Here is a 19,498-nt window from a genome sequence, read left to right on the forward strand (position 1 = left end):
TTCAGCAGAAGCCTTCACCCTAACTGATACTCTTTCTGTGAAGACGATGCATCTGATCCTAGTTGACTTTTTTTGAGTTAAACTTGTTCAAAGTCTACCTAAAGAGAGCTCTGCTTTGAAGTATCACACACGGAGCTTCAATAAATGTTCGCCTTTCAGACATGTTCAGTGGCCGGTAGGATGACTTTGAGCTAGTTCTATTTTGACCTCTTCTCTTACTTTACACATCTGAAGAAAACTTTGTATTGAATAACTGACTCATTAAAAAAATCTCTCTCTACAAGATAATGCATGTTCACTAAGGAAATTTTAGAAAATACAGTTAAATAGAAAGAACTAAAGTCACCTATGATTTTATCCCCTGATACAACTACCACTAATATTTTGTTGTATATCCTTGGGGCACTAATTGCCACCCAATACCCACTTTCCCCTCTTCCTTAGGAAGAGGACTCTGATTTATTGGGCCGACAGTGAACCAGCTAAAAGACCACAATTTTAAGCCTCCCTTGCCTCAGCAAGTTCTGGCCGATGAGATGTAACCAAAAGGGTCGTGTGTGGCTTCTTCACACGAAGTCGCCTGAAAAGGGAAGGGTGGGCGCCCTCCTCTCTTCTCCCTGTAGCTGTAGAACGCCCACAAGAGGGCTATGGCTCCTGCAGCCTTTGGACCACGAGGTGACCTTCAGGATGGAAGCCAACCTCAGGACGGTGGAGCAGGAAGGTCCCTGATGACCATGCGGTTGCTGCACCAGCTCTTTACCTGAGTTCATTTCCTCCACCTGGGGCAGAAACTGTTAGCTTGCTTAAGGCACGTTATTTTGGCTTGTTATGTTATAGACAGCCAAATTTAATGCTAACTGATTTATTTTGCATATGTATGCATGAGTCATGCACTATTTTTTAAAAATGAAGGTACATATTGTTTTGCAACCTGCTTTTAAAATAGAATATACCAAATATTCATACTATTTAATCTTCTTCCACATCATCTTTAACGGGTGCATAATATGCTATATAGCATGAGATATATTGTGATTTAGTTAAGTGATCCCATATCATTGGGCGTTTAGGTTTCAAATCGTTTTCCTTTTATGAACAATACTTTAGTGAACATGTTTGAGACTAAATATCTGCATACACCTATGATATACTTAGAATTAATTTCTAGGTAGGAATTGCTAGGTTAAAGGTATAATAGTTTTTTTCTTTTCTTTTTTTTTTTTTGGTGAGGAAGATTAGCCCTGAGCTAACATCTGTTGCCAATCCTCTTTTTGCTGAGAAAGACTGGCCCTGGGCTGACACCCATGCCCATCTTCCTCTACTTTATATGGGACACCGCCACAGCATGGCTTGACAAGTGGTGCTTAGGTCTGCGCCCAGGATCCGAACCCGAGAACCCTGGGCAGCAGAAGTGGAATGCGCGAACCTCTGTGCCACCGGGCTGGCCCCAAAAGTATCATATTTTTTAAAAGTTAACATACTGCCACCAAAAAAAACTGAATAAATTTACTCTGCCACCAGCAACGTATGAGAATGTCCATTTCTTTGATCCATAGCGGCAACAGTTATTATCATTTTAAAAAATACATTTACCAAATTGGCAGGTGTAACCAACTCACTTTTGCCGGAAGTAACGCATTGAGAAAATGCCCACCATGATGACAGCAATGCAAATGCTCGGTGCCACAAATGCGCTCCAATTGGCTTTACCTGAAAAGTTAGCAAACCCAGTGACTGAGTTATCTTCAATGAACATTTCAAAATACCAACTGCTGTGTGAACTGTCTGGGCCTCCCCACAGCTCCTGCATAGGTGGGCTCAGGAACAAGGCAAGTCGTTTTTGTCGGTTCAGTTAGGGAGAGGGGGCGGTAAGGGGGCCAATCTCTATGGTTCTAAGGGAGGAGCTCCAGCCCTACAAGGCTCCCTCCTCTAAGGGCAGAAGGAAAGCGGCCATGCTGTACAAAGCACTGGTTGTGAACTGGGAGCCCCGAACTCTAGTCCTGGCCCTGCCACTCACTGACGTGTGATCCGTGGACCTCAGCTTCTCGATCTATAGAAGGTGAATGATGACGTCTGCCTTGCAGGTTGTTGTGAAGGTTAGAGGTGGTGTATGTAAAGCACATGGCAATGTATCTGAACATAGGAGGCCCTCGAGAAATGGTAGCCATTCATTTCACCAAACCATTGGATAAGCCCTCTATCTAACTAGGGTCTTTGAAATCGTTCCAATTCATTCCTATGAAAAGAACTACTGCATTTTGCTACATGTCAGAATTATTCATTAATTCATCCAACACTTATTGAGTATTGACCATATACCAGGCCCTCTTCGGTGCTAGGATACAAAGATGAATAGGACGTGGGCTCTGCTGTCTTAAGAAGTCATGACTTTCGTCCAGGAGACAGATTTGTAAACATGTAAACAGTAAACCACAACGCCATGGGATATACATAAACATGGGCATGTGCAAGGCAGTGGAGCAGAGAACAGCATGGGAAACGGCCTCACGAGCAGCTCAAGAAGCTTTCCCAAGAGGCGCAGTGTTGCAAGTTTAGGGTTGAAGGATGGATAGGAGTTGGCTAAGTGGACAGGTTAGGGAAGCGCAGACCAGACAGAACTCTGCAAGGGCATGGAAGGAGGAGACAGCACAGGGCTTTCCAGCAACTGCAGGGAGTCTGGGCCTGCTTTCAAGCACGAGTGATGAGGCTGCAGCAGAGGACACAGCTAGATGGGTGAACAGGACCAGGTCAGGGAGCCCTGGTAACAAAGTATGGATTTGAGCTTGAAGGCCCCTGGGGGACCACTGCTGGGTGGCCACAGGAGGTGGAATGTCAGCACTGGGGATCTTACAGAAAGATTCTTCTTTGAGAGAGTGAAGGACAGGCTGGGAGGGAGGTGAGCAGGGGGGACTAGAGGCCAGAGATCTGCTAGCCCCCATGAGAGGTGTGTCACCAGGGCTGAACAGGGGAGTTAGCGCCTTGTCACCACCCCGCACAGTCGGCACAATGTGACATTTCTTCAGCATCTGCCTGCCTTCCTGGCAGATGGGACAAGTCTGAAGTACCACAAGTCGAAAGACACTGAGTCCTTAATCCAATTGACTGCTGACAAGTTAACTTTCTGGGAGATGAGAAGAGGGCTTGTCAGTTTTCCCTGTGGAGACACACCTGGCATAGAACACAGAGGCCCAAATGGTCAACTTGACACTCCATGTCACAAAGCAAGAACAGCTTGTTTTATGCTTGGAGCAGATGCAAACTAGCGCTGCCAGAGAGAACAGCGTAACTTAGCTGCTGGCAGCTCAGGCTAGCTGGGTCACTTCTTCATAGACTCTACCTTAAGAAACTCAGATCTGAGTTTGACGTGTAGTTCTGCCATTCACCACCTCTATGACCTTGGGTACACTTTTTGTACCTTACACTTGTAAAAAGGCACCCTAATCCCTCATTCCTTGATTCATTTCATGTTGAGTGCCTGGTAGTGTGGCAAGGGACAATCACGTGAGGCAGCCACTTTCCATGGTTGCGGTCAGAGTTAAATGAGTAAAAAGGATGTGCTATACGGGCTGAATTGTGTCCTCCCACCCCACAAATTCAGATGTTGGAAGTTCTAACCTGCAATACCTCAGAAAGTGCCCTTATTTGGAAATAGGGTCATTGCAGATGTGATTAGTTAAGACGAGGTCAGACTGGAGGAGGGTGGCCCCTAATCCACAATGACTGGTGTCCTTATAAAAAGGGGACATTTACATACACAGACACACTCGGGGAAAGCTCCATGTGAAGATGAAGGCAAAGATCTACAAGCCAAGGAACGCCCAAGATTGCCACCGGACACAAGGTGAGGGGTGTGGGACAGGTTCTCTCACAGCCCTCGGAAGCCAACTCTGCTGACATCTGGACCTCAGACTCCCAGCCTCCAGAGCTGTGAGGAAATCAGTTTCTGTTGTTAAGCCACTGAGTTTGTGGTCCTGTGTTACAGGAGCCCTAGCAAACTAATAGAGTACACAAAGTGCTTAACACAATGGCTGGTGCAAAACAACTATCTGATATGCAAGAGCTGCTCTTGTTATTGTTGAGATTATTCTCCTCGTTCATTGAACAGATATTGAGTGAACAGGTCCTATGTGCTGGGCACCATTCTAGACCTTGAAGACGGAGATAAACAGACACCAGTCCCTGCCTACTGGATGTAGAGTTTTGAACACAGGTCAAATGTGCATTATGAAGGAAATATGGAGATGCCGTTGGGAAGGCTTCCTGGAGGAGGAAACAAAACTATGGTGAGTTTTGAAAAACGGGTAGACACTGTCTCCAAGCAGACAGTGAAGTGGTAGGGCACTCCAGTTAGCGGAAACAGCAAGCATAAAGGTGTAGCAGCAAGGAAGTAATGAGTGAATTAAAGATAATCTCTACGTCAAATGTACTGGGAGTGTACACCCACTCCAGGGTGGACTCGCCATCCTTAAAGTCATTTCTTACCTTGCAGACAAAATTCCCTCTCATTTCCTCGGGGGCTTTCGCCAGCAGCTGTCAGAGCTGTCATCCACAGGATGTATGTCACTCTGGGCCGCAGGCTGTCTATGGGATGGGAATTTGGGGAAACCCTATAGGGAATTTCTGAGAGGAAGATGAAGACAGGCACATATTAATGAAAATATTTGACTGTGGCTTTTACTCATTGTTTTTTGTTAATGCTTCATTTAATTTGAAAGAGAAAAGCACATTGCTGTTTTAAAATAGTCCTGATTCATTAGTACTTAATACTTTAATAGGTCCTAGACACCGTCATTTATGGAGGCCCCACTTCACAGCATATCAAAAGAATTAAATATTTTTTCTGAGGTGAAATTTTTTCTTTAATTAATTAATTATTATTATTTTTGGCTGAGGAAGATTGGCCCTGAGCTAACATCTGTGCCCATCTTCCTCCATTTTTTGTATGTAGGTCACCGCCACAGCATGGCTTGGTGAGTGGTACGTAGATCTGTGCCCGGGATCTGAACCTGTGAACCCCAGGCCACCAAAGCAGAGTGCACGAGCCTAACCACTACGCCACCAGGCTGGCCCCTGAGGTAAAATCTTTTCAAAGAATTGTATCACTTTGCTTTTGAAATTATTTACCTGTAGTAACTCCCTTTATTTCCTATGACTATACTGTTTCCAGCATTTATCAGGTATATTTGAGAACTCTCGGGGAGGAAATTAAATGTACAAATCGTTTTCAGTGGAATTTTTAAGAATCCTAAGTTTAGCAATTAATGAAATAAGAATTTAAGTAACGTTTATTAATGTTGACTTTCCACTTTTTTTGTAGGCTCTGGGTGCTGGGCTCACTGGCCTTAATATGATGACCTGCTTCCATTTGACAGAAAATCTAAAAACGAGAGCAGTGGTACTTAGATTGGATTAATGTGGCAGTTTAAGCCTAGATGATCAGTCCCTGTGCCCCCAGCGCCTCGGCAGGGAAGATTCTGGGTTTTGAGCAACGCACTGAGGCTGTTCTTCTCCTCCAAGAAACATGAGCGTCAGCAGCCTTCAGTAAACAGGCCAGCTCCTCCAGCTGTCTGCTGGGTGTGAGGTTCGGAGTGGCCTCGCCAAAGCTGGGAAGGCCTGTAAAGTCCTGCCAGCCTGCTCCGCAGACGCACGCCTGCGCTGGGATCATGCGGGAACCCAGGACTCAGCACTCCGTGCCTCCACACAACCCCCAGGGCAAGTCCACGATCTCCTGTCTGCGGAATGTCTTTCAGCAGTCACAAATACTTATTGTCTGCTCTGGAAACGGCACCAAGTATACAAAGGCATAGAATCTGCCTCCAAGAGTTCACCATCTAGTGGGGAAAACAGAACCTCACACTCCCCACCCTGCTTAGTACGGGTGAGCAGCAAGATGGACACGTCCACTCTGCCCACAGGGCCTGAGGCCTGAGCAGATCATTTAACAGCTGTGACTAGCAGAGCAATTGCTGTATTTTACATCCTGTTGAGAAAAAGTACCCTGTGGAAAATTCCCAAGCCGCTTCTAACCTGATGAAATTGCTCGCACAGACTTCAGCTAGAAGATTGAACTGAAAAATCTCTTTCCTTGCTCCTAAGGCAGAGGATTAAAAACTTAATTTTGGAGAGACCTTCTGCTCATCTCCTGCAGCAAAGCATCAGCAACTGTCCGACTGTCTAAGGGCATCTCAGCTCTGGGAGCGAATGAAATGTTGGAACAGAAGGGAAGGGATGTGTATGGTTTGTTGGGCAGAAAAAGTTGATACACACACAAACACATGTATATCTGAAGAATAAAACTAGAACCTCTCGGGGGGAGCAGTGAGGAGGGTGAGGCGTCAGCAGTTTGGCTGGCAAACAGGTTGAGTTGAGTAATGGGAGAAAGAAGGCAAGAAGTCACGCAGGAAATACTTGTTCTGCTGCCTCGGTCGGGGCTGTGATCTCCGCAGAGAGAAAGAGAGCCATTCAGTCCGTAGAGTCTGAAACTTTAAACTCAGGGTGATTAAATGACAAAGGCACTAGCTTAGGAAGATGTGATGGTCGCCAGTCATCTGAAAGGCTGCAGGTAAGAAGGTCAAGTGGCAGCAGGCAGAAGAGCTGCATTGTTACTGGAAATTAGTTTTTTATTTTTATTTTATTTTTTTAATTCATTAATTTTTTTTGTGTGAGGAGGACTAGCCCTGAGCTAACATTTGATGCCAGTCCTCCCCTTTTTTCCTTGAGGAAGATTGGCCCTGGGCTGACATCCGTGCCCATCCTCCTCTACTTTATATGATGCTGCCACGGCACGGCTTAGCAAGCAGTGCATTGGTGCGCGCCCGGGATCCAAACCTGCAAACCCCAGGCCACCGCAGCGGAGCGCGCGCACTTAACCGCTGTGCCACCGGGCCGGCCCTCTGGAAATTAGTTTTTACCTAACAGTCTACATTGGTTTAACAAAGTGTAGGGCAGTATTCACCCATTTGTTATTCCACAAATACTGTTTTCACTAAGCACCGACTGTGTGCCTGGGTGTATTGTAGGTACAGGGGAGACAATGGTGAGCAAATTGCCATGGCTTCTGCCCTCATGATGCTGAGTCTGTTGGCAAAAACTGCCAAGTAGTAACAAAGTGTAACATGTACACCAGTAGAGAAGTGCGCTCGCCATTGGCTGTGCACCAGAATCACCTGTGGAACATACCAAGATGCAGACACCCAGGCCCCAGCCCAGGTCTGCCCTCCCTTCTCCTGCCCAGGCAGGGCCGAGCACTCCTCCTGCACTCTGCCTGGGCTGGAAGACGGCCCTTCCTCCTCGGACGCCATCCTCCTCTTGCTGTTGTGGTGCCTCTCGCCTGGTGTCTCTCTCCCTCCTCCGCCACCTACTGCCCTTTGCTGCTCTCTAGCAACCACACTTGTGAATCCACCGTCATTTCTGGTTGCCAAATGCGATCAGCAGTTGTCAGTCCTTGATTACAGCAGCTGCATCACTTCCCTGCACCTTCCATCTCCCTCAGTAGACTGGGAGCTTGAGGAAGATAGGGAGCGGGTCTTATTCATCAAGAAGTGCTTACTGAATAAAAGGGAAATTTAATCTAAACTGATTGAATCTGTGCCTCCTCCCCTTTTATTTTAAAATACGCTTTTATAGACTTTAGATTCATCAGATTTGTGGCAAAATAAGGTGGGTATTTTCTTCAACATCTACAAGAGCAGCTTTAAGAACCAACTGACGATGTTGATCTTTCTGGTTGTAAATAGGAATCTCTGTTTAAACTCTGCCGAAATGAAAATTTGGGAGGGAGCAAATTCCACATGAAGAATTAATTCCAAATGGCCTATGAAGAGGTCAACTGGTTCACCACCTTTTGGGGCGCATTTCAGAACTGACCCTAACAGGCCCAGTGGGAAGCAGCTCTGTTCAATGATATGGTCTGTTACCAACAGCGGGTTAGTTAAGTGAATGATTGTGAGGCCTTATAAGGGAATACTAGAGAGCTGTTGAAAAGCAGTGAGGCAAATCCATAGAGACTGATGTGGAAAGATCCCCAGTATGTATTACTGAGAGGCAGAAACAAGGGCAGATCCAAATACAGATGGTAATCCCAAATATAGGCTTGTATATGCAGTACGTTTTTTTCTGGAAGAACACGTGAAGAACTGCTAACAGCCTACATGTGGAGGAAGGGATAATGTCCATTTTATATCTTTCTGTGCAAGTATTATTTATATAACAAGAAATTAACTAGCTTCAAAAGTCATAACTTCCAGAAAAGCAACATTGCCAATCTCCTAAGGTCAAGAGAGAAGACCAGCTCCTAAAGCTTCCCAGGTAGACCTCACTCCTGCCGGCAGCTTGGGCCCCCACATCTCACGGTGGCTTTGCTATTCTTCCTGGACCTACTAGCTTTCGTGCAGGAATAAAAATGTGGCTTCTTTATGATAAATTCTCTGGAAGGAAAGCCAGCTGCCTATGAAATAAGGAGACAGTCAAGCTGGAAAAAATAAAAATAAAATTCTGAATAAATAAAAAATTAGAACATCAAATCTGGCAAATGACTTAGAGCTGCTATGTGAATAAGTGATCCATGAAATCATTTGAGATAATCCTCCAGCCAGAATTTATTTTAATTGCTTTAGTTTTATAGTTATAAAATAATTATAGGTCATCAGGAGTTACTTAAATTGTATTATATGTTATCCATTTAAGGAGAAAATCATATGCTATGATGGTATTTGCCAATGTGGGGATTCCAAAGTTCTCCAGACACATTCCTTGAGCCCCCCAGGGTCTACATGATAGTACCGAAGTACCTTTATTGCTTTATGAAATGCTCTCTCTCCATATGAGTGAGCTCCTTGAGAGAGCCTAGTCCATTTTCTTCATTTCTTCAATTTGCTTGGACATAACATGTATTCAGTAACTGTGTGTGTGTGTGTGTGTGTGTGTGTGTGTGTGTGTAGATTTCTTTTCCTTCATTCAATTAATTTCACAAATATTAAGCACCTACGAAGGAGCAGCACTTCGTGTGTGTATGCACACGCACAGGCTCGTGTTCTCCGACATCTGAACGAGAAAGTCCCCTGCAGTTGTTTCCCACACGTACCGCAAAGTCGAGGCTGGGAATCGGAGTCCCGTTCCTTCCAGTATATCCTGTAATGGAGGATGCAGCCCATTTGCTCCTGGGCTGGAATTTCGTCCCATGAAATTAAAATGCTGCCCTTTTCCTCCGCGATGGCATTAATGTGGGGGCCACTCAGTGGGGCTGTAACGTAGAACACAGCAGACTTTCGTCACCCTCCAAACCCAAATCATAGAACTACAGCAAAATTTGACCAAAGGTCGCAAGACTCACCTTTGTGCTTAGAGTTGCCTCTGGTGGAGCCACAGCCTCTCTGGTCCGCTGACAGCGCATGCACTTGGATTTCATAACAGGTGTAGGGCTTTATGTTCTCTGCAAGAAAAGGGAGTTCGTGTAACAGGTGTGGCATCCCATGTGAGTCACTAAAGGGAGCCATTTTCCTGTCTGGTGCAGGTGCATTCAAGGCATTTCTTGCCTTGTCTTCGTTTGAAGATGGTTCCGGTACAGTCTGGACTGAGGGTAAAGGATGACTACGTCATCCCAGGTTCACCTCGTGGTGAACTAAGAAACAAACTTGAGTTTCTGTCCAGAGTCATCGTGATTAAGGAGACAAAAGCCATTCCAGTTCCAACAAAGATTTAAATAGAACCACACAGACTGCTTTTGAAACAAAACTCACCTACAAGAAAAAACCTTGACTTCTACAAATAAATTATGTGCTGTTTACAGAAAAACAAGGCTGGTGTTTTGCAGGCATAGAACCTGAAAGGCTCTTCTAATTGCATAGATGCTTATCAGGATCTGACAACTCTCGTTCTACCCCTCCTTCCCCTCACTTCTCCCACAGGTAGATCTCGATTGCTTCACAGCCTGGAAGATTCGGAAGATACCTGGGAATGTTAATACTCCTTCCTAGCTCTTGAAGTGCCACACTGCAATTTTCTGTCAGTCATGAAGTTTACAGACAATCCTCAATTTATGATGGTTCCATCAATGATTTTTCGACTTTACCACAGTGTGAAAGCAACATGCATTCAGTAGAAATCGTACTTCGAATTGTGATCTTTTCTGGGGCTAGCGGTATGCGGTGTGATCCTCTCTCATGATGCTGGGCAGGGGCAGGCCCGCAGCTCCCAGTCAGCCACTCGAACACGAGGGTGAACGACCAACACACTTAGACCTATTCTGTACCCATACAGCCATTCTCCTTTTCACTTTCAGGACAGTATTCAATTACATGAGATATTCAACACCTTATTATAAAATAGACTTTGCCCAACTGTAGGCTAATGTAAGTGTTCTGAGCACGTTTAAGGTAAGCTAGGCTGAGCTATGATGTTCAGTAGGTTAGGTGTATTAAATGCATTTTTGACTTACGATATTTTCCACTTAATGATGGGTTTATTGGGATGTAACGCCATGGTAGGTCAAGGAAGATCTATATTGGCAAGTCACTCTTCCTTGCCAAAACTCCTTATTTCCAAGAATCTCAGATTTCTACTTCCTCTAAAGAAAAGCCCCCTCACATAGGATACTGCCCATGACATATCTTTAAATTCCCAATGAAAATTTAAAGGAAAAAGAGAGATAATCCCTACTAGGTAACTATAGTATCACGTGGTCAGAGTAAGGACTATCTCCCATATTGTTTAATGTCCTGCCATAGGTAGGTCTGGTCTCCTATACTGACAATTGATTAGGGTTTAATATTTTTTGGGAGGGAAGAGGAATTTTCATCACAGAATAATTTACTAAGTAATATGTGGGGGTTTTTTTTGGTGAGGAAGATTGGCCCTGAGCTAACATCTGTTCCCAATCTTCCTCTTTTTGCTTGACGAAGATTCTCACTGCGCTAACATCTATGCCAACCTTCCTCTGTTTTGTACATGGGACACTGCTGCAGCATGGCTTGATGAGTGGTGTGTAGGTCCACGCCTGGGATCCAAACCCACAAACCCTGGGCCGCCGAAGCAGAGTGAGTGAACTTAAGCACTATGCCACTGGGCCAGCCCCAATTGTACGTGTTTTATATGAAAATCCATTGTGCCTTAAATATTCCAGCAAGTAGGTAAGTATATAAAGCTCAGATGTGCAACTTCATGCCATGGGTGAGTTCTGATTCGTATTCATGAACCAAGTAAAATGGAGAAAAAGATGCAGTCAGCTTAGTTCAGTAATCTCAAGATTCTTCGTGGGTGGCATCCAGACCCAGAAGCCCAAAGGGCAACATGGAATACGAAATCACATTTCATTTGGGAGAGGCTTGTGCCTGGCTGTTCCGCCTCTAGTTGTGGAAGGGGCCGACCAACCACTGTGGAGCCACGTGGAGGCGTGGGAGTTCCAGATGAGCTCATCGGGCAGATGGTTTCATTGCATTTTGCCATGCAAAATGGGATTTCAGGGCAGAGGCCTTGGGAACTGCTGCATCAGAAGCTGTGGGCTTCTTCCTCCACCCCCAATGGAGGAGGGAAGAAAATGTGGCTCCATCACTATGCTGACATTTCCCTTCTCATAAAGAGCAGAGTCCTAGCAAGCTTGTTCCCTGGTTCTGACCTTAAGGACTCTTGTTTTACTGGCTAATTCTTTTACAAACAACCCCCTAATCATGTCTGCTCCCCACCCCCAAAATGCCTTAGCCCTGCTGCCCAGTGGATGCAGCCCACGCTCCTAAGATTTTCACTTCCTTTCTACAATCTGGCCCCAACTTCCTGGCTCGTTTCCCACTACCTACATGCATACATATATACCTGGCACCCTTGGGCGAAGGCTGTTTCCACCTTTATAAACCATCTCTTAGGTGAGTTATCTGCAGAAAGCTAATTTCCCCTATTACGTGTGGGAGAAGGCCAACAGTCAATGGTCAGTAATGAGGAGTCATCCCAGAAGAAGTGAGATGGGAGCAGGCAGAAGAGGGGCCACAAGTGGTCTGGGCATCAGGGCAGCTTTTCTACGCACCCTGATGTCTACATATCTGTAAAAGGAATGGCTCTTATGTCAGAACCATTTTCACTCAGACAGGACAGGACTAATGACCTTAGCCTGGGTCCCGCCAACCTAAAATCCAGGAGCTGGCTTGTGTTCTGCCCCCCCCCAAAACATCCCACTCTGCCCCAACCTGATGCTGGGAAAAGGCTGGTGAGGATCCGACGGCAATGAGTCCTCTTACTGACTGGAGAGGGCCATTTTGAATTCATGATAAGTATGAATTACTTAATTTTTTGTGTTTATTTCCAGAATGTAACATCAATACAAACTCATAGTTAACCAAGTGTTTTTAAGCAGGAGAACAATTTGCCCTAGCTCACACAGCCTAGTAAGTGATAAGGCCAGGACTCACACCCAGACAGTCTGGCTGCAGAACCAGCACTTTTAAACACTATGCTGAACTTATACTTAAAAATGACACTAAGTTCTATCCAGTCATTTTAACGTATTTTCAGATGATTTCTATCACTTGTTTGTAACCACTGACAGAATTGGATTTGAGGACTGGAGACACCAGTTATCATACAGAAAATTCTGGACTTATTATCACACAAATAATAAATAGCAGAATTGGGAATGAAAGCTCCTGGTTTCACCTGTACAGTGAGTACAACAACTCTTGCTGCATGTGATTGTTCTGAGAACTAAATGAACCACCAAATGTAGAGTGCCCGTCCCACTGACTGGTTACCACTTAGCTCTCAGCCATGCTTGGGGCCATTATTCATTCATCTTAGCCAGCACTGTGCCAGGCACAGGACTCTTCCTTAATGAAAGCTAGCGTTTTCAGGTGGTCAGTGGGTCAGTTGTGGCTGCAGTCCTCATGACTGTCCTGATGACTCTGGGTCATCACTGTCTTTCTTCTCACGCAGCCGCCTGTAACTGAAGGCCAGGTTCTGGGTTCCCACGTGCAATTTCCTCAAAAAATGTAAACCTAGTAACTCTCCAGAAGGAAAGTGAACAACTACGTACCTGCAATCAGAGCAGACATGTTGGAGGGAGGACTCCGCAGCCAGTTTGGAGGGGTCTGCACGCTGCGCCCTGGATGGCGCTCCCCCCATTCCACCACGTACTCCTGGACAGCAGGGGCAGCCTGGCTGGGAGGCTCCCACGTCACCATAATGTTGTCCGTGCCCTCCGAGTTTGCAGAGACCCGGCGAGGAGCCAGCAACCCTTCATGGGGAAAAGAGGGAGGGACAAAAACTAAATCAGAGTGGATCAAGATATAAAAAAACAATTCACCCCAGCAAAGTTTTAGGAAGAACCAATTGCTTTTTAAGGACTTTCAGGTCCACAGATTTGTTCATCCTACTGCTCAGATCTTGGAGAACTGGCATCAGTGCAGGGACCCTGGGTAGTGTTATTTGTAGAATTATTTTCCCCTTCATCTTCCATTTCACTTTCCATCTCTGTGTCCCCAAAGGCACCTGCTCTGGTGAATATAATATGCATCCTTCTAATCCACCTCCCATAACATTTATTTAGACATATATGTACCCTTGAAAATTAGTGTTGCTTTGAGCTCGTGTGTTGTATTTTCACAAAACATTTTGGGAGTAAATCTAATGCTTTTTCTAACTTTTTTTTCACTCAACATTATGTGTCTGGGATATATCCATCCTGCTGCTATATGTAAATCCAGTTCATTCCTTCAGACTGCTGCCTCAACCCTTTTTTGGTCCAGTCTCCAAGTGACAAGGAGGAGGTTCCTTCCAACTCTTTGCTAATATAAACATGGATGCAACGAACATTCTCTTGCATGTCCTCATGTGTACCTGTGCAAGAGTGTCTCTGGATATATATGCACAGAATTGCTTGATTATAGAGTAAATTCACATATTATTTCACTAAATATGGCCAGATTGATCTCCTAAAGAGCCAATCAGTTGACACTCCAATGAGAAAAGCATGAGAGTTCTCTCATTTCCCCACTAACGCTTGGTATTTTCTGACTTTCTAATTATTACAAATCTGGTACATGTAAAGTGGTATATAATTGTGCTTTTATTTTCATTTTCTGATTTTTTATGAGGCTGAGCTTCTCTTCATATATTACTAGCTATCTGATTTTCCCCTTCTGTGAACTGCCTGTTCATATACTTTACTCATTTCTTCCATTCAGTTTCCTGTCTTCTGTCTGATTTGCAGAAATAGCTTTTATATTCTAGATATTAATCACTTGTCAGTTTTCAACACTAAAAATATCTTCCTCCAGTCTTTCAATTCTCTGATAACTTTATGATGCATTTGTTGCACATAAATACTTACTTTGATGTAGGTAAATGCATAGTTTGTACATTTTCAGTTTTATTTATGAAATTCTTCTATCCTTGGGCCACAAAGATACTCAATACATTTTCTCCTGTTGACCTCTGGTTTTACCTTTCACATATAGGTTTTTAATCCAAATCTAGCTGAAAGGTTTTGTTTGTTTTGTTTTGTTTTAAGAGAATAAATTTTATTATTTTTTTCCACACAATGAGTCAACTTTTCCAAATGTGATTCCATCCCTAACATACATGAAGTTCCATATATTCATGGGCCTTTGTCTGGGTCAGCCTCTTCCCCAGAACACACTGTTCACATTACTAGGCTTTGTGACATCTGACTGGTTGGTAAAGGCCTCTCCTCATTTTGCTCTTCTCTTTTTAAAGTGTTCGTGGATATTCATGAAACTTGATTCTTCCATATAGCTTTTAGAATCAGTTTATCAGAGTCTCCCAAAATTCCAGCTGGTATTTTTTATTGGAATTAAGTTAAATTTATAGTTTAATTCAGGGAGAATTAGTGCTGTTACAATGTTAAGTTGTTCCATTTGTAAATACGCTGTTTCATTGAAATTATTCAGCTCTCCTTTTTTATCTTTTAATGGAGCTTTAAAAATTCCTCCTTAAAGTTTTCATGCATTCTTTGTTAGGTCGATTCCTAGACATTTTATACTTTTAATTTGCTATTTAAATGGCATTTTATTTTCTACCGCTTTTTCTACTATTAATTTGTATGTGTTATTCGTATTTCTGGAAAACCTGCTAAACTGTCTAATTATTTCAAGTAATTTGTCTGTTGCCCTTGTTGAATTTTCCATGTAATAATCTTTTATCTGCACACTTAAAATGTCTCCTCTTCCCAATCTTTAAATTAAATCTATTTCCTTTTTTTATCTTGTTGCTAACTTTAAAGAGAATGTGCCTATCTATCTTTATTAAGATGATATTTGCTGCATATTTTTGGTAGAAAGTCTTTAAAAACTAAAAAGTTTTCTTTCATTTGTAGTTTTCAAATAGGTTTTATTTTTATAAAATACTGTTTATTTACTAAAAACTTTTTTTTACTAAATACTTTTCTACATCTGTCAAGAACATATGCCTTTTTTTCTCTTTCAGTATTAATGTGATGAATTATATTGATACATTTTTCTGAGATTGATCCATCTTTCTATTCTTGGGGTCAACCCTGCTTGATCATTCTGCACTACTTTTTTTTTTTTTTTGCAGACTTTTTAAAAATAGACTTACTTTTAGAGCAGTTTTAAGTTCACAGCAAAATGAGTGGAAGGTACAGAGATTTCCCAAATTTCCCCTGCCCCCCCCCCCACAGCCTCCCCCATATCAGCATCCTGCACCAGACTGGTACATTCGGTAAATAAATAAAATAAAACTTGATAAATATTTTCAAGTATTTTTTTCCCTTTCATTTACTTTTTTCTCTTACTGGGACTCCATTTAAGTGGTTGTCATTTCTTCTCTTTCTGTTCTTTCAGAGTTTTAAGTATTCTCATTTTTCAGCTTCTTTCCCCATTTTTGATGCCTTTTGGAGAGTTTCTCACCCAATCTTCCACTCACTCATTCAGTCTTCAGTCCTTTCTGCTATCCAACCTATTGGCTGAGTTCTTTATTTCAACAAACTTTCCATACTGAATCTTTTTGGGAGCTTCTCTTTCTGACTCCTGTTTCTAGCATCCTCTCTGATCTTTCTCAGGGTACTCTTTATGTGGATTCTAAACTCGGTGCTTTCTGTTGTATTAGTTATATTTCCTAGGGTACAGGTTGTTCCATGTGCTGCCTTTCTTCCCCAGAACTTGTGCCTCTCAGATTTCCCCTGATTTCCTCCTCTGGGATCACTTTTTTTTTTTTTTTTGGACTGATGGGCAGCCGTGGCCTTTATATTTCTGTGGGGGGAGTGAAAGCTGAGCTGTGGCTCCTGCTTCTCCAGGTAAGGTTAGGTGGGAGGAGGAGCTCTTCAGGGGGGAGGCTCAGGCCAGACAGCCTGGAGTGGTGCAGCCTGAGCCGCACCTGTCCCCAGGTTCCCATCAGGTGTACGAGGCACCTCCAGAACCAGCCAGTGCCTCATGGCTGGCACTGCTCTTCATGGGGGGGGGGGGTCTCTCTTTTGTAGTGGCCAGGCCCATGAGGTGGGTGCAGGAGAAATCTCAAGGGCCAGCTAGCTCACAGGCACTCTGCTTGAAGCTCCCTCGCCCTAGTTAGGTGTTTGAGGTTACTCTGCCCGGCTCTCCAGACGTGCCTGCCCCATAGTAGAAATGCCCAGGCGATGATCATATCAGGGCGATATGGGCAGGAAAAAGGAGTGCACCCAGAAAGTGCTACCGCAGCCCTGCCCCTTCATCACGATTCCCCACTGCACAGGTGCTCAGCCACCCTCCCTCTCTCTCCTGTGCATCCTCAGGGCCCAGCCTGGTGGTGAGAGCTGGGAACCCGTGTACTGGCTGTCCTGTCAGGAGCTGGAATTCCCCAGCAGTACTTCCTTTATCTTCATTTGCTTTGGCATTGGATGTCCTGGCTATGCCCTGGGATTATGATTTTTTTGAGAATGAAATGTATTCATTCAGTAAATAGTTATTGAGTACCTACTGTTCACAAGACCCTTTGCAGATAATAGGCTGAAGCAGCCAAAGAGCTTCTCTAACCGCTGCTTTCTGGGGCGTTGCTAAGCCAATCAGCTTGGCGTTGCCCGGCCTCTGAGTCACCACACTTGCCGGGGCCCAGCCTGGATTTCCTCCCCCACAGTGTTTGCCAGGGCACGTTCTCTCCTCAGAACTCTCCTAACAGCTCACCTGCTCTCTGTCACCTTCCAAAATTATTCCTTTAGCCTCAATCATTCAACTTCCCACCTCTCTTTTCACTGAGAGCTTCTGAAAAGAGTTACGAAGTTCATAAGGTATTTGGAAAAAGTGCCCACCTAAGAGACAGGTGGCCGGGTTTTTCAGCCCAGCTCTGCCACTAACAGGATGTTTGATCTTGGCTAAGTTACTCCAGCTCCTGGGGCCTCAGTCTCTGACATCGTGTGTGCCTCTGTGAATGACTGTACTGGCTTCTGACTCTTCCTGTAGTTTCTAGAATTCTTGAGCACAGGAACTAGTCTGAAATATTAAATACTTCTTACTTGTTGACCGGTGGGTTTAGCATACATTCAGTTTTCATTATAAACCAACAAAATCACTCTTGGGCTTCTTGATATGCAATACTGTGGCAGGTGCCTTTTACAATCAAGTTGTCCCTACTCTCCAAAATCAACATATCTCTACCTGTTGGGGCATTATTTTTCCCTTCCTAGAAGAAAAGCTATATATGTAAGTAGTGTGAACATATATTGAAAGAGAGGGAGACATAAAGTCACGGTACACTATTCCTACAGATCATTCCGAATTTGTGTGAGACAAGACCACTCAAGGATGGGACCACGTGATTTGCCAGTGTGTCCTCCAGGTCACCCTGGGACGCACAACTACTTGTATTGGATGGTTCAAGTGTGTTCTTAGGAGAGGCAATAGGCTCTTCAGATTCCAAGAGTTCCAGGACCAGGACCCTCTTAGCAACAGCTCAGTTCTAGAGAACTGTTTCAATGTCCTACCTTACCTCCCCTGCACATTCATCCTTACTGAGCCTCATCCTTATTTAACAACTTTCCATTCTGAGAGGAGGAAGTTCCTCTGATCTCTTTTTGCCACTGGATCCCATCATCTTCCAGCTCCCCAGGGGCTTCATTCCATTAATTATCCCTTCTCCCCTTTATCTTCAACTCTCCCCCACCCCAGTTCTTCTTTTCAACTTGGATGCCCACTCAGATCTCACTTTAAAATAACCCCTCACGGCCGCACGCCTGCGCTCCTTCACCTGGCTTAACACCAACCCGTCTCTCCATGCTGTGTTCACATGCCGCCTCCTCTCCGAGCCCACGCCTCGCTTCTCTCTGTTCCTGGAGCTCCCTGTGCATACAACTAGTCTCACACCTCACACTGCACAGAGTTTACCTGTTTATATGTCTGCCCCTCCCTCTTGACAACATACAACGGGAGGACCTTGACTGTCCGTTTTACCTATTGCTGGTAAAGTCACCTTATATAGTACATGCTCAGTAAATTACTGTTGAATGAATAAAGTAGAGGCCAATTTTAAAATAATGAATGTGTCATTTGGAGAAGCTGTTACCAAATCTAAATAAAGAGCCTGGAATGGGCCCAGAAAATTCATGAGGCTTATATCCTCAAGGCCTGTCTGCTGTGAGGTTTGAAGAAGTAAGGCCTTTGGACATATTACATTTTAACAAGAGCAGGATACTACTCAGTGGTATGATTTCAATTTTCCCCCACAGAATTCCCTTTAAAAATTACCTTGGTAGTGCTTATCCATTGAAGAAAATTTTAAAAATACACAAAGCAAAAGGGAAGAAAAATCATCTGTGATCCATGATGCACACATGACCTCTGTTAACAGGTCCACGTACATTCTCCCAGATGCTTTTACTGTGCTAAAATGCATATTTGTGTAAATGTATATTTAAAATGACCTCATCCCATGTATACTTTTTTTTTTTAAAGTCAATTTGATTTCTTTTCTTCAACTTTGGTTGCTAACGCAGCCTCCTTAAAGGTTTTTTTTTTTTTTTTTCCCTTTTTCTCCCCAAAGCCCCAGTAGATAGTTGTATGTCATAGTTGCACATCCTTCTAGTTGCTGTATGTGGGACGTGGCCTCAGCATGGCCGGACAAGCGGTGCGTCGGTGCACACCAGGGATCCGAACCCGGGCCGCCAGCAGCGGAGTGCGCGCACCCAACCGCCAAGCCACGGGGCCGGCCCCCCATGTATACTTTTGAAAGCCTGCTTTTTCACTTATTATGTGCATCTGTCCATGTCAATAAAAGCATGGCGACAGCATCACGCTAATGCTGGTGTGGGATTTAGGGGGGGTGAGGGCCATCATATACTTAACCAGTCCATCCTCCAGGATCACATGTTTAGGCTGTGGGTGGTGTTTTACTATTACAAAAACTTTTTCAACAAACATCGTTGTGCTTACATTTTAAGCTCTTATCCTATTGTTTGCTGAGGATACATTTCTAATGGTAAAATTTCTTGGTCAAAAGGTACGTTCACATTGAAAGTTTGTTATGAATTGCCAAATTGGTCCTCAGGAAGTTGTGCCAATTTGCACACCCACAG

General features: G+C 44.1%; 1 protein-coding gene across 1 annotated transcript in view; it reads right to left on the reverse strand.

Moving 5' to 3' along the window:
- The window catches only part of IL12RB2 (interleukin 12 receptor subunit beta 2), a 65,085-nt gene that overhangs the window by 7,816 nt on the left and 37,771 nt on the right, over window positions 1–19,498 (reverse strand). Inside the window, exons 10-14 of the mRNA XM_087449229.1 lie at window positions 13,016–13,216; window positions 9,332–9,430; window positions 9,083–9,241; window positions 4,483–4,620; window positions 1,620–1,710 (exon numbers count right to left, since the gene is read on the reverse strand). Coding sequence (XP_087305355.1) covers window positions 1,620–1,710; window positions 4,483–4,620; window positions 9,083–9,241; window positions 9,332–9,430; window positions 13,016–13,216 — 688 coding nt within the window. The remainder of the gene's footprint in view (window positions 1–1,619; window positions 1,711–4,482; window positions 4,621–9,082; window positions 9,242–9,331; window positions 9,431–13,015; window positions 13,217–19,498) is intronic.

The sequence above is a fragment of the Ceratotherium simum genome, chromosome 2 (genome assembly GCF_057802395.1).
Source record: "Ceratotherium simum simum isolate JZ-2026a chromosome 2, ASM5780239v1, whole genome shotgun sequence".
Classification (NCBI taxonomy): Eukaryota; Metazoa; Chordata; class Mammalia; order Perissodactyla; family Rhinocerotidae; genus Ceratotherium; species Ceratotherium simum.